At 50.1% G+C, this 13,470-nt stretch overlaps 1 protein-coding gene and 6 non-coding genes across 7 annotated transcripts; all 7 read right to left on the bottom strand.

The window, feature by feature from the left end:
- Window positions 1–250: 250 nt before the first annotated feature.
- On the bottom strand, window positions 251–12,239 carry DKC1 (dyskerin pseudouridine synthase 1). The gene is made up of 15 exons (XM_065643164.1): window positions 12,173–12,239; window positions 11,889–11,950; window positions 11,120–11,206; window positions 10,460–10,551; window positions 9,778–9,962; window positions 9,215–9,279; window positions 8,519–8,645; window positions 8,020–8,150; window positions 6,922–7,065; window positions 6,399–6,519; window positions 5,011–5,129; window positions 3,820–3,923; window positions 3,319–3,385; window positions 2,114–2,272; window positions 251–1,620 (listed from the first exon to the last, which is right to left on the bottom strand). The coding sequence occupies exons 1-15, from the start codon at window positions 12,186–12,188 to the stop codon at window positions 1,552–1,554; spliced, it is 1,548 nt and encodes a 515-aa protein (XP_065499236.1). The 5' UTR covers window positions 12,189–12,239; the 3' UTR covers window positions 251–1,551.
- LOC135993707 (small nucleolar RNA SNORA56) lies at window positions 3,483–3,615 on the bottom strand. The gene has a single exon (XR_010606905.1). It is a non-coding gene; the product is annotated as a small nucleolar RNA SNORA56 (small nucleolar RNA).
- On the bottom strand, window positions 4,630–4,705 carry LOC135993712 (small nucleolar RNA SNORD83). The gene has a single exon (XR_010606909.1). It is a non-coding gene; the product is annotated as a small nucleolar RNA SNORD83 (small nucleolar RNA).
- Window positions 5,902–6,147, bottom strand: LOC135993708 (small nucleolar RNA SNORD17). Its single transcript, XR_010606906.1, has one exon. It is a non-coding gene; the product is annotated as a small nucleolar RNA SNORD17 (small nucleolar RNA).
- Window positions 7,764–7,898, bottom strand: LOC135993705 (small nucleolar RNA SNORA36 family). The gene has a single exon (XR_010606904.1). It is a non-coding gene; the product is annotated as a small nucleolar RNA SNORA36 family (small nucleolar RNA).
- On the bottom strand, window positions 8,249–8,324 carry LOC135993713 (small nucleolar RNA SNORD83). Its single transcript, XR_010606910.1, has one exon. It is a non-coding gene; the product is annotated as a small nucleolar RNA SNORD83 (small nucleolar RNA).
- LOC135993709 (small nucleolar RNA SNORD17) lies at window positions 8,867–9,113 on the bottom strand. Its single transcript, XR_010606907.1, has one exon. It is a non-coding gene; the product is annotated as a small nucleolar RNA SNORD17 (small nucleolar RNA).
- Window positions 12,240–13,470: the final 1,231 nt, after the last annotated feature.

Here is a 13,470-nt window from a genome sequence, read left to right as displayed (position 1 = left end):
TTTTACCAGAGTAGAGGGTGGCCCCAAACACCCACGAAGTCCTGACCAGCAACAAAGGCCCCTCTAGCCATGATCCACGTCAACAGAACTTCTCTGCAGCAACAGCTTCTTCAGGAGAGCAGCAAAGGCTGGGCAGAAGGGGCAGCAATTTACCTGCTCAGCTGCAGCATGCACATGTTAATCTGCCTCCCCTCCCCACAAACAGACCACTGACCTCTTAGAGGAGCTGGATGAGCAAGAAAATCACCCATTCAAAAATAGGGCTTTTATTTTTATGTAAAAAAGAGTAAATAAAAATGGACTTTTTTTTCTGCTCGGGTTCTGACAGCCACCAGCGGTTGGCCCCACTACCGGTGTGTCTCTCTCGCATTGGAAGGTAGAAGAGTCAGATGATTAAGATGAGCAATGCGTGAGGCCAAGACAAATGTTACAGAATCTATGCAGGGATGAAGCTCAGAACAAAGCAGCCTGGAGCCTTCCCCAATAAAAAGAGCTGAAGTCCTGGCTCAGCACTACCCCTGTGACAGAGGAGAGACCTCCTGCCCGCAGTGAGCCACCCAAGATAAGGAAATTACGACAAGTCTTTCTCCCCACACCCAGTGCCCCTTGCAGAGCTGCCTCTGGCCCAGCTTTTCCTCCTGAGGACTCCAGTCCCTACAGCCCTTTAGAAAAGCAAACTGGACAGCCACCTTCTGGTCAATTTGCTTTTGCCACCCAGCAGCAACCCTGCTTCTAGCCTTCAGAGCATATGAGATATCAAAACCAGGGAAGGCAAGTGAAAGCGCTGCAGTTCCATTCCAACAACTGGGTAGAAAAGAGCAAAGAGCCAGCAAGAGGTGTGCAGTGACAAGGTCACTGGGGCTGGGGATCAACCTACAACTAACAGGCAGGTCCCCGCACTAAAAAGCAAAAAGCAGCAATTTAATGTTCTAATCAATTTATGATAAAGTTTTAAAAAAGTACTGAAGAATTTCTGGGTGGACTACTTGATCTTGTCTATCTGAGGGCCAAGCCAAGCATATGGCCAGGTTAAAACAAACCAGAACCCTTCAAATAACCAATTTGACTGTCCCCACCCAAATCCATTCAGATGGGCTGTGACAAAGCCAGTCCTCCAAACACCACATTCTGCGACTGTCAGATAACAGCTCCAACCTTCGAAGAAAAGGAAGAAAGAGGCAGGACAGGAGTGGGGAGAAATGTTATTCCTCCCTCTCGAGGTGAAAACAGAGACACCAAGTAAGAGCCAGGAGCTACAGCTTCCCTGAAGATACTACTTCTACTGGCATTATGGCGTTCTGCTTTTGAGAAGAATCCAATGCAGGGGCAGTCAGACACTCCACTCCTTTGGCAACCCTTAAAACAGGATGAGGAGGGGTATCTGAGCAAGGTGTGTCCTGGGCAAACACACCCGCTCATTCATACACACAGCAGAAAAGGAACTTGGAACTTGCTCGCCCCTCTGCCATGCAGCCAGTCCTCTTTCTCTCAAGGCCTCAGACTCCTCCTTCCCTACTGACGAGGTCGCCTGCTTTGGACAGATCCAGTCGCTTACTCCGAGCTCTCTTCTACCTCCTTTTGTTTCTTCTTCTTCTTCTTCTTGGTGCTAGTCTCACTGGTCTGTGAAGAGGTTAGAGAGGTCAGGAAGCAATCGGAAAAAGGAACACCATGCTGCTCATTTCAGGAGGAACAACCCCAGTCCAGACCCCGCGCAGACTCCCCGTGGCCGCACTCCTCCCTCACGACCACACTGAGCGAATGCCACCACTGTGCCAGGCACCATCTTGCCACCAGGGCCTGTCACAGGGCACCAGAGCACAGAGGTGTTACCCACATGTACCCACCAACTGCCCTGGGGCACAGGTGGCTGCTCACGCCACCCCCACCCAACTGCACACCCACCCCCACAAGCCTCACCTGCCTCATCTCCCACCTCCTGAACCAGTTCAGTTTCCAAATGCACCTATATAGACTTCTTTCTCTGCCTATGGGAAGCCAGGCACTTTGAGGACGTGCACAGCAGGACACTGGTATGTTTATCCTGGAGGTATTAGGGAGAAACAGCAATCTCTCCCATGTGTGGACAGTATCATGGCAGTGCCTGGTTACATACCACTTCTATCTGCTCTCCCCCACTCTCTGCTGCCTCTTTGGCCTTCTTCTCTTTCTTCTTCTTTTTCTTTTCCTTTTTGCTCGGCTCCTCTGGTGGTGGAGTGGCAGGGGATGGTGGGGTCACAGCCTCCTCACTTTCACTCTCCGACTCTCGCTTCCTCTGATAAGGGAACACATTGTCAGACACGCCATCTTCCAAAGGAACTCAAGTGATGTTTGTAAGGCCACTGCAACTATTTTGCCTAAATCATTCAAACTTCACAGTTAACAATACTTTGAATGGGAGGGTGAACTACAGACTCCAGCATATACTGTATAGGACTTGCTTCTGCCGGAATTGCACCCCGTATTTCTTAGTGTTTCCTGTACTCCCAGTGCTCCAGAGTTTGAAACACTGCTGTGCCTTTCCAAGAGCATGCACAAGCCCCAACTTAGATCCCTAGATCACAGCACAAGCCCTGAGTTAGGGAACTTGAAATGCAACTCTTGCATGCACATTTCTGCAACAGTCAGTAGTCTCCTTCAAAGCTCATCCAGTCCCACCCCTGCCATGAGCAGGGACATCTTCAGCCAGATCAGGTTGCTCAGAGTCCCATCCAGTCCCACCCAGGGATGGGGCATCCACCACCTCTCTGGGCAACCTGGGCCAAGGTCTCACCACCCTCAGGGGCAACAATTTCTTCCTTGGGTCTGTCTTGAATCTTCCCTCCTTTAGTTTAAAACCATCACCCCTTGTCCTATCGCAACAGGCCCTGCTAAAAGTCTGTGCCCATCTTTCTCATCAGCCCCTTTTAAGTACTGAAAGGCCATAATAAGGTGTCCCTGGAGCCTTCTCTTCTCCAGGCTGAACAACCCCAACTCTCTCAGCCTGTGTTTCCTTGGATGCTGCAGCTTGTACACCACAGGTCAGAGCTCCTCATTCTCCCACTGTGCAACAGGACTCGTACCCAAAGTACAACATCATAGAGACAAACACTCAGTGGTCAGGCCCTGAACAGGTCACCCTACAGGCAGCTCATGCGCCATGCAACCACAACACACACTAGGCACCAGGCTCCCAGAATATGAAACATCTTCCCTTGTGAAACAACCAACCAAAGCAGCACACAATCCAGCGCCTGATACCAACTGCCTAAAGGAACCGGTGTGTATCCACTCCTCATCAGGGCCCAACCAACCTTACAGCCAGAAAGCACTAATACTCACTTTTGGAGCCCGCTCCGTCTCTGAAACAGCTCGGGGAATGGCAGCTGCCTCTTTCTTGGAAGCATCCCTGCAAGAGAAGATCCCCAGGCTGAGCAGAACAAGTACAAAGCCCTGTTCCCCTCGCAATGGCTCCATAACCGGCACCAGGCGCTGGGTGGGGAGACTGGTGTGGGGAAGACCTGCAGCCTGCACCAGGGCCAGCTGGGCTGGGCAACAGCAAGGTCCCCCCATTTAATTTAGCAGACTGACTCCCTCTAAAACCACCAGCACAGGCTAGAAAGGGATAACTGTCTGCTCAGGGCCTTTGCCTCCAGCACTGCCCACCAGCAGCACATTCCCTGGGACTGCAAGAAATGCCACTGCACTCCATGGGTCCGGACAGCCAACAGCCTTGGGCCAGGCTTAACATAATCTGAGCAGAAAGGGCAGCACCCAGCCCTGCCCTTGCTGCACGGGGCTCCACCCCGCCCACCATGCAGGAGCCACACACTCTGTACCCACCTGTAATCCACATAATCCTCCTTCCAGGAATCCGGTGTCTTCTCATTGGGCTTTCCATGCTTGTCCAGCAGACCCTTCTGGATCATCATCTTCTTCTGACTGGCCTGCAAGCAACATGCAGCAAGTCAGGTTGCAGCTCCAGGGGCTGGGGCTTCAGCCACTCAGTCTAAGAGGAGTTAATCCAGGAACAAGCCAAGCCAACAACTACAGCATTATTGATTTAACATTTCTCCAAGGACCTTCTAACAAATCACACAAAAAATTCCCTGCACAGCAGCCTACAAGTCTCAGACAGAAGGCATCTTCATCAGTAAATAAGGGCTAATTTGTGGGGAAAGTAACAACAGCAGAGTAAGATGACTCTGCACATCATGAAGCTCAGATCTTTGACTGGGTTTCTCCAGCTTAATTACCTGTCACATTTCAGGTGAACCACTGCAGCTGCAAATGCAAGGCTTTGCTAAAGACTCTGAGATGCTTGACCTGGCCTGCATTACCTCACATTTTCTGCAAGATAGACATGCATGCATCCCCACAGTTTCCTACAATTCACCTGAACCACAGGAATGGAATAAGCCACAGCAACTTGACACTGAGCTTCAAGTCTGTCTGCAGTTAAGCTACTACTGCTGACCTGCTGATTTCCATGACTATCACATGCTTGAGACAGGAGAGGAACCTGACGATGGATGGGTGTTCCCGCTGCTCCTGTCCTCCAAGCACAATTCAGTGTCTCACAAGACAGTTCGCACTTTGGCACTGTTGCAGTTGCACCAGAAGGAAAAGCAGCTCCTTGCCCAGCCCTTCCAGAGCCATCAGTATGGGGTGATAGATGAAGGTCATCTTTGCACAGAGTGCTAATGCCATCCACTTCACATCATTTGGCTCATTACCAGAGCGAGGGCTGGTGCTGTACAGACCTGGAGCCCACGCTTGTGCACCAGTGGCCACCCCAGCTGGGCCATGGGTAGAGCTGCTGGAAGGGAAAGCCTTCCCAGGAAAGCCTTGCTCCCATCAGCACTGGGCTGGCACAGCTCCAGCACTGGGAAGCACCACTATCGTGGCTCCAGAAAACCACAGCAGAATTACAGTGAGCCCCTGGAGAAGACAGAGGTGCAGCTCTGCCCAAGGGGCCCAGAGTCCCACATCCCAACCACTGGGCTCCACAGACAGCACCCCCACTCCACTCACCTTGGGACCGAGACCCCATTTGCGGGGATATGTGTCTCTCTCCATGATCACTCTCTTGATCTTCGCCACAATGCCGTGGTCACAGGTAGAAATGACTGCTGTGGTCATCAAGGCAATAGCTGCAGAAGCAGAAAGAGTTCATTAACTGTATAACAGAAGAACTGTGACAGCGATGCAGGAACCTGCTGCGTTCAGCCTGTTCTTCTGTCAGCACAAAGAGGAGCAACATCCCCTGCAAGTGACATTTCACCCCAAAACCTCACTGGAGATAAGTTCTGGACTAATGCCTCAGAGAGCTGCCCTGCTCAAAGGCAGCAAGTGCGTCAGTGATGGATTAACCACGGGCCTCTCCGGCTTACACCAGAAGACAAGTTCTGGATCAGTGAACACAGTAAGACCAACCATTTCCCAGAACAGCACCATCGCCACAACTGGATGGAGAAGAACTCCACAAGCAGCAGCTGAAGCATTTCCAGGCAGCTCAAGGAACCACGTCACTACAGAAAGGAGCAGTGCTGCTCCTTCATCAGCTCCCAAAAACTTGCACAGCCAAACTAGAGGAAACTAATCCTACTGATAAATTATGTTTTTCTTGCCAGATTCCCAAGATGGCCAGAGTGCAGGCTGTCCTAACAACAGAGTCAAACAGCTTGGCTGTGTTAGACCTTCAAGGCCACTCAGTCCCATGGGTCTGGACAGAGCTTGATGCCATGCATCACTTGAGCGCCATGACAATCTGTACAGTACGTCAGCACATGCCACCTACACGGCTTCTTTGAAGACCCTGGTTAGAACGAAGCACCCTTTGGAGTCACTTGACAGAAGACGGTAGTTGCTGAAGTGCTTTTACACTGATCTGCTCAGAAAGTGCGATGTGCCAGGTAGCAGTATGTGATCAGACATCATCCCTCATCTCAGTGAGGACGGAGACCCCAAAGAGGGGCTCCAACCCTGCCAGCACCACTTCCCTCCTGCAGGCAGCCCCCCACACACCACAGCAGCCCCCAGCAGGACACTGGAAGACCGGAGGGTGTCTGGAGGCTGCACAACACCCAGACCCTAGAACAGGGATCAGGGTGCTGCAGGAGGGCAGCACCACTGCACTCAGAGAATGGATAAACTTCGTCATCACCTCACACACAGAGTGCACCTGAGCATCACGCAGCTGAAATCAGGCTGAAGAACTCTTCACACCTTGCTAAGGACTGATGTGGCCGCTATTTAACATCCTGCCCAACACCAGCCACCTCGGGCCATACTAACCACAGTCCCCGTCAGGAAGCACTATTTAAACCTTCTGCGCATGGGAACTCTGTTGTGCATTTACTGGAACACAGTCTGTTATTTCTGCAGTTAGCTGGGCATCAGAAGAACTAGGAGTTTCATACCTAGGCAAATAGCTTCTCCTTTCGTGGTGATGACAACAATCTCCTGATTAAGCTCAATACCGTCTTCATACCTCAGGACACCAGGCAGCAAGATCTTGGCTCCATAGCAAATGGCATTAACCTGAACATGTAGGGAACAAGAGGGCTTACAAACTATTAGAGAATAAAAACAAGGTAAGAAGTCCCTCTAATAATTATTTTAGCTTCCCATTACTGTCTCAGCAATTACATCCCTATGTATCTATTTCTTATTGTCTACTATAACACTTGGTGGCTTTGGAAAAAGTAAGCGAAGCACAGCACCTATCACAGCAAACAACACGTGAGGCAGATCTCATAACCATCAGCATCCTCCTGAAATGAGGGAGAGCAGCTTCTCTGCCACTAGCTCTTACACAGCTCACAAGCAGGACAGTGCTGGACGCCATGTCCATCCTGATCCCTCATTTATTAAATTAACTGTCCAAGTTAGGAGGACACTTTGCAGTCTCTGGCTGTCAACTGGCACTATCTCAGAACTCACCGCACTGTCTTTCATGACTATCCGCTTGTGTGAAGTCAGCAGTTTCTCCAACGGCAGGATAACTCTTCGCAGGTAGCTGTCATCCTTGTTGTTGTCGTACTGCCACTGTGCATCCAGTACATCATGCATAGTCACCATGTTGTCCTGCAGAGACACAACTCCTCTGAACTCTCCTACCAGTCACCAATTCCAAACACACAAGAGAAATCAGCTAAAGTCCAATAAAAATAGTGTGCTGAAAGGGAGTGGAGAAAACAGATGCCCAACTCGGAAGCATCAAAACAGCAACCTAAAAGAGGCAAGAGCACTTTTCATCAACAGCCTGAGGTCAGCCTGACTTATGCTACCACAGACATCAACCTTCCTAATCTCAGACAGCACTTGGACATAAGGTCTGTCCACAGGAAACTTTGAAATATGACTGAAGTTAAAACATATACCTGGGACATCTCGACAAAAATTAGTGAGAAGTCTAAATTAACCAGCTCTTCAATCTGTGACACGGAATAAACTCTTGAAGCAGCTGTAAGCACCTAACACCTGGAATTCAGAAATGACTGCCAGTGATTACAGCTGTGGTAAGAGCACAGATGGGTGGGGAGGCACTTGCACTCCGATACTCCTGCTTTGCAAGGAAATAAACTGGTTCTGGAGTTTGGACAAGCAGCAGGACCCGGCTATGACCAAATTGAAAAGACAGACTGTCCAGGTGTTCAAAGTCACACAAGCTCGCATTTCCCAGGCTCTTTTCGATGAAGCATGTTCCCTGCGTTGTGTCCTGACACCAAGCGGTCACGTTGCTATGCAGCAGCTCACATGCCCAAACTCACAGCACACGTGTGGTTTGTAGGCTGAGAAACACAGGTCGCATGAAATAAACTTTCAGTCACCATGGTGCACTTCCCAGTCACTCACTGTCCCAAAGCTTAATTACCAGAACAGGGACAACACCCTGAACTGAACTCAACGCTTTGGTTACAGACTGTTCATGATAAGAGCTCCCATGTTTTCGGACACTGGAAAACTAATGCAGCCCCAAGGAACTCCTGTAATTATGACAATTTCAGATTTGCTGGTTATAGTTAGAGCTACCACTACCTTCTCTCCCAGGATGCCCGAGCGCACTCTGCGGAGCTCCTGCATTTGGCCCCCCACACCAAGCAGCAAACCAAGGTGAACACAAAGTGTTCGGATGTATGTGCCTGCTTCACAGCTCACCCAGAAGATACCTGAAATGCAGGAAAGAAGAGTATTTAAATACATACCTAGAAATGAACCACATCTAGAAATTGCCTCTGAGACAAGCTGTATGTCCAGCCCTTCAGAGAGCCATCAGCCTGGGGTGATAGATGAAGGTCATCTTTGCACCAAGTGCTAATGCCATCTAATTGACATCATTTGGCTCTTCAGTGAAGGATACAGCAGTACAAAAAATAGATTGGATTTGCTTCTCAGCACACCAACGTAATGCATGAAGCAGTTACTGCTTGATGATGACAAGGATTTATGTCTTAAGACATCTGCCAAGAATAGAAATCTGCCCATCACACAGGAAATTTTGTCAGTTTAATATGAAGGCAAGAAATCTCTGCTTTACCTAATCTCCTCTCAGGATCGTACTCCACCAGCTTGCTTTCATAGATGGTTCTGACTCTCAGTTGTCGTTTGACAGCAGCAATGAGGGGTGGTCGCTGAAACAGTGCACCTGTCAGAGTTTCTATTGCCTGAGGGCAGAAACAGAAGTAAAAGCTCATACCTGTGGCCTAATGTAGAAGCACCTTGGAAACTTCAGAAACTACAACCACTTCCATGAGTGAGAAATAACAAGGTTCATCATAATTTGTGATGTTATATTTAATAAAGCCGATCTGAACCAGTGATGTGGTCAAAATGCTACCCCAGCTGCCAGTGAGCACAGCTGGGCTTTTTCATCAGGTAGCAGTATGTGATCAGACATCATCCCTCATCTCAGCGAGGACGGAGCCCCCCAAAGAGGGGCTCCAATCCTGCCGGCACCACTTCCCTCCTGCAGGCAGCCCCACACATACTACAGCAGCCCCCAGCAGGACACTGGGAGACTGGAGGGTGTCTGGAGGCTGCACAACACCCAGACCCTAGAACAGGAATCAGGGTGCTGCAGGAGGGCAGCACCACTGCACTCAGAGAATGGATAAACTTCGTCATCACCTCACACAGAGTGCACCTGAACTCTGCTCCTACCCTCTCGTCTCCCACCGATGCTGAACACTTTGCACGCAAAGTGCTAGCTTGGCTAAGACATGCCCAGACTTACCCTGGCAAGCTGAGCCTCACTTTCAATTGCATTGTGCAGCCGAACAATTCCCACATACTCTTTGCCTGAAAGAACGACAAGAGCAGTCAGGAGTGGCCACTTGCATTTAATGTTGACCTCAAGGTCCACACTGCTTCACAGCCACACACCCGCAGAGCCCGGAAATTTTCACAACCACGATAGCAATGTTTATTATGGAGTAGGTGAACAAATAAACGTAGCTTAGATTTATTTTGTTGGAAGAATAACCAAGTTTTATTTCACTGGATTGGTGGAGGCTGAGGCCGTACGTTTAGTTAGTTAAATGAATTCAGTCTGTCAGAAGTGTTTCACTGACTTAAAACAGCACAAGCCTCACAGAAACAATAAAAGAAAAAAAACTCGTGACAGCATGGATGTGCTGTCACTGGTTTAGAGTGAGAAGGATAAGCAATCTGTAAGCTCAAGGCACTGAAGACCAAGGGTAGTCCCTTCAAAGCCTGGAAATCCATTTTGTCTCCAAAAGAACTCCACAGTGACTCCCAGTGACTTAGACTGTACATGGTCCCAGGCAACGAACATACCTGCACTCTGCTGAGATTTGACCAGTCGCGTTGCCCTCTCAATGCACACAATGAGGCACCCAGTCACCTTTGGATCCAGGGTGCCACTGTGTCCAGTCTTCTCTACCCGAAGGATGCGTCGGATCCATGCGACCACCTCGTGGGAAGATGGATTGGAAGGTTTGTCGAGGTTAATAAAGCCAGACCTATAGAGCAGGAAAATGGAGAGTAGGAGCTAAGCATCAGGGCAAACCCAGCAAGAGCACAAAAACTTTGACAGTATCTGTCATGGCTGCAAAGAAATGTGTTTCTATACAGCAAATGAAGCTGAGCCTCACAGCTGCTCTGTGCACAGCAAGGGATACATTCCGCAGTCAAAGAATTCTCTTCTTCCCAGACTGCTCTGTACTTAAACCAAATGCTATGAACAAACTCCACAGAGTCTCAAAGCCTAGCCGGCCAAAGGACTCTCCATTAGACCCCAAAAATTCCTCAAGTATTTCCATGTCTGTCCACAGACCAGTCAAAACCCCAGAACAAAACAAACTTTACAGGAAGTGACCCATAGGTCTTATTTAGACATTTACTGGTTAGTGACAAGGCACCAAGTCAAGCAGGAAGGTACACGGGGAATATAGAACAGAAACTTGAAGATCTTAACTGTGAAAGAAAAATAAGCCACTCTGGCCCTTACTGCACTCACCTAACATAGTCAGAAATCTCTCTCTTCAGGGGATTGGCACCAGAAGGAAGAGGTGTGTAGTGTGCTGTCATCACATTTAATTTGTCGAAGTTCTAGAAAAGCCAAGCGAAAGATATGTGTTCTTGAGTTCACCCTGGTTTCAGTGTTACTTTGCCCCCATACATCTTCCAAGTTACACAACATCTGATTTGTATATTTAAGTGAAAGAGCCTCTTCCAAAATGAAAATGACCTGACAACAAAACCATCACCATGTTTATTGAGGAAGAGAAAAACAGAAATCCTGCACTGAATGAGATGGGAAAGCAGGAGAACACCAACCTTTACAATGCAGAATAAACCCAGTGTGCCTCAGAAACTCAGCACAAACAACTCAGAATTCTATATAGACTACTGCCAGACCAAAATTAATAGCTAAAAAAAAATCTGGTGGGGTCTTTACAAGAGATGGTAAACTCAGCAAGCAGGCATGCAAATAATATTGCTGGATAAACTTTATAATAAGATTTCTGCATGCAAAGGCTTCGCCCCTGCTGTGAGTGTCACACATGTGGTTTCTTAGCAGCAGGGTTACACACAGAAGGAGCTGCAGCCTCCACAGGCCTACACTGAGAGCAGGAGGAGCAGGGCCAGGCCCCCAGGGTGTCTGTAACTGCTCTACCTTCAGCAGCAAGGGCCACTGCGACGTGTTCAACTGGGCCACCCGGGACTCGGGCTTGATGAGAAACTTCTCCGTGTGCTGGATGTCCTGTGGGCGGATGAGGTTACAGGGGATGAGATGAGAGAACCCGGCAGCCCACGCTCCCACCCGCTGCCACGCGGCCCGTGAACCAAGGTGCCGCGGGGGGAAGCCCGTTGGGCACGTTGCGAGGCACCGCCCGACCCCCGCGCCCGATGGACCGTCCCACCGCGCTGGGGAAGGCCCGGGTGATACCTGCATTTCTAATTATTAGACTGTATTTTAAGGAATTATAGAACTCATCGTTTAGGAGAATATTAAGGTGGCAACCTTTAAAGATCAACCAATCCTGTAACCACAGAATCTTTGCACTTGATAGTCCTACCTTATTCTTAAAATTGACATAGATTTACTATGTATTGTTTTAAAATAGGTAACTGAGAAGTAACTGAGAAACATGCAAATGTTGCTTAGCATTGCCTAAAAGATAGCTTGTGTTAGAACAGGCGTGGAATACGTTAATGGTTGTCAAAAATTGTAATGAATATGTAATTTTTCTGTCAATATATGCCATGTATGACCAACTGGTCGGCAGCGGACATAGGGAGGGACACCCCCTGTCCGGCCCCGGTACCGAATAAAGAAATGCTCCTTTTAAAACCCAAAAACGTGGGTTTAAGAGGTTATTAATTTGCCGATTTTACGGTATCACGGGCGCCCCGAGCCCGGCCCCGGGCAGCCCCGCGCTCACCGCTACGTCCTCATCGGGCAGCTCCCGCTTGTCCTTCTTCCGCCGCTTCTTCACAATGGAACCTGCGGGAGCGACACGCTGAGCGCCCCCGCCGAGGCCCTACCGGCCGCGCCGGGCCGGGCCCGCCGCCGACCCTGCCCCACGTGGCGCCACGGCGACCCCGAGCCCCGCGCGGCCGCCTGCCTCCCCGCCGGCCGGCCGGCGCCCCCGGAGCCCCCTCCCGCCTGTCCCCAGCGCGCCCGGCGGGCCGGGGCGCCGCCCCCGCGGTTCCCGCCGCTGCGCACCGTCCCCGTCCGCCATGGCCGCGCCGCGTGCTGCCGCCGCCGCCGCGCAGGGACCGGAAGGACCGCCCCTTCCCGACAAGCCCCGCGGCAGCGCGTGAGCGCTCCCCGCCCAGCGCGGCGCTGCCCCCTGCCGGCGGCCGCGGTACCGACCGCCCCGCCCATGAGGACACGCCCACGTTCGGTCCCGCCCCCCGGCAGGCCCCGCCCCCTCCCGCCGCCACCGGTCCGACCCAGCCAGAGCCCCGGGAGCTGCGGGGGGAACAGGCGGCTACAAGCGGCGGTTCCTTCCTCGGCCGCCGGCAGCAGCGCGCTGAGAGCTCGGCCGTCGTTTACGGTGAGAACGGCGAATCCAGTTGCGCTTTTCTGCAACCCTTACAGCAAAGTTAGTAACACAGCACACAGACCTGCCATTCACGGTCCAAATTTGTTTCGCCAGAGTGGACTTTTAATCAATACTTGGATGTCACATACTCGCAGTCCTGCTGGTTCTGCTTGAAACCATCTGGCTTGTGCTCTATTTTCTTGTCCATGTTTTTTTTGTATCCCGAATACAAATCTGGTAACTCATTCATCTCCATTTAAGCAGCTGTTCCTAGCAGGGACAATGGTCCCAGTACAGCTAAATATCTGTTAAACACTTCTGCTAGTGAAAACCCTCGAGGTTGGCAAGGGCTACTTCTGATGTCCTATGGCACTATTCTTATTCTTTCAAACCTATCTGCTTACAAGTTTGAGCAATTGTCTTTTTGAGAATCCTGTTCATTCTTTCCATCTGTCCTGATGGCTGAAGATGATACAGAACATGTAGTTGTTGCTGTATTCCTAAAATTTTAAATATATATAGTATTCATGCTGAAAAACGAGAACACCTATTGGCTTCTATGGTTTCAGGTATTCTGTATCCAGGAATGATTTCCTGCAAAAGTGCTTTGGCCACTCCTGCAGTATCAGCTTTGCTGGTGGGAGAAGCTTCTACCCATCATGAGGTTTGGTCCACAATTCCCAGCAGGGGCTTAAATCCAATCACAGGAGGTACATCAACATAATCAATTTGCAGTCTTTGGAATGGGCAGTATGCTCACAGTTGTTCTCCAACCTCCTGTTCGGCTTTTGCTTCAGAAAACTTCCACCATGTGAGAAAAAAACCTCACAATATCCTTTTTTCTGCCATGTGTATTCCTGGAACTGCCCGTATTTTCTCAATCTGGTTAACAACTGCTGTCATCCCCCCACGTGTTTTACCATGACACCACCCAGCCTGACCGTACACACCGGCACATACCCAACAATGTTCAGCT

Source organism: Caloenas nicobarica, chromosome 12 (genome assembly GCF_036013445.1).
Source record: "Caloenas nicobarica isolate bCalNic1 chromosome 12, bCalNic1.hap1, whole genome shotgun sequence".
Taxonomy (NCBI): domain Eukaryota; kingdom Metazoa; phylum Chordata; class Aves; order Columbiformes; family Columbidae; genus Caloenas; species Caloenas nicobarica.
Note: the sequence above shows the minus strand (reverse complement) of the source record. Positions and strands in the feature narration are given on the sequence as shown.

Excerpts from the sequence above, each read along its gene's own strand:
- DKC1 (XM_065643164.1), bottom strand. Across the intron at positions 8,646-9,214 it reads GTGAGGCTCAGCTTGCCAGG|GCAATAGAAACTCTGACAGG; the intron begins GTAAGTCTGGGC and ends TTCTGCCCTCAG. Across the intron at positions 3,924-5,010 it reads AATGGGGTCTCGGTCCCAAG|GCCAGTCAGAAGAAGATGAT; the intron begins GTGAGTGGAGTG and ends TGTTGCTTGCAG.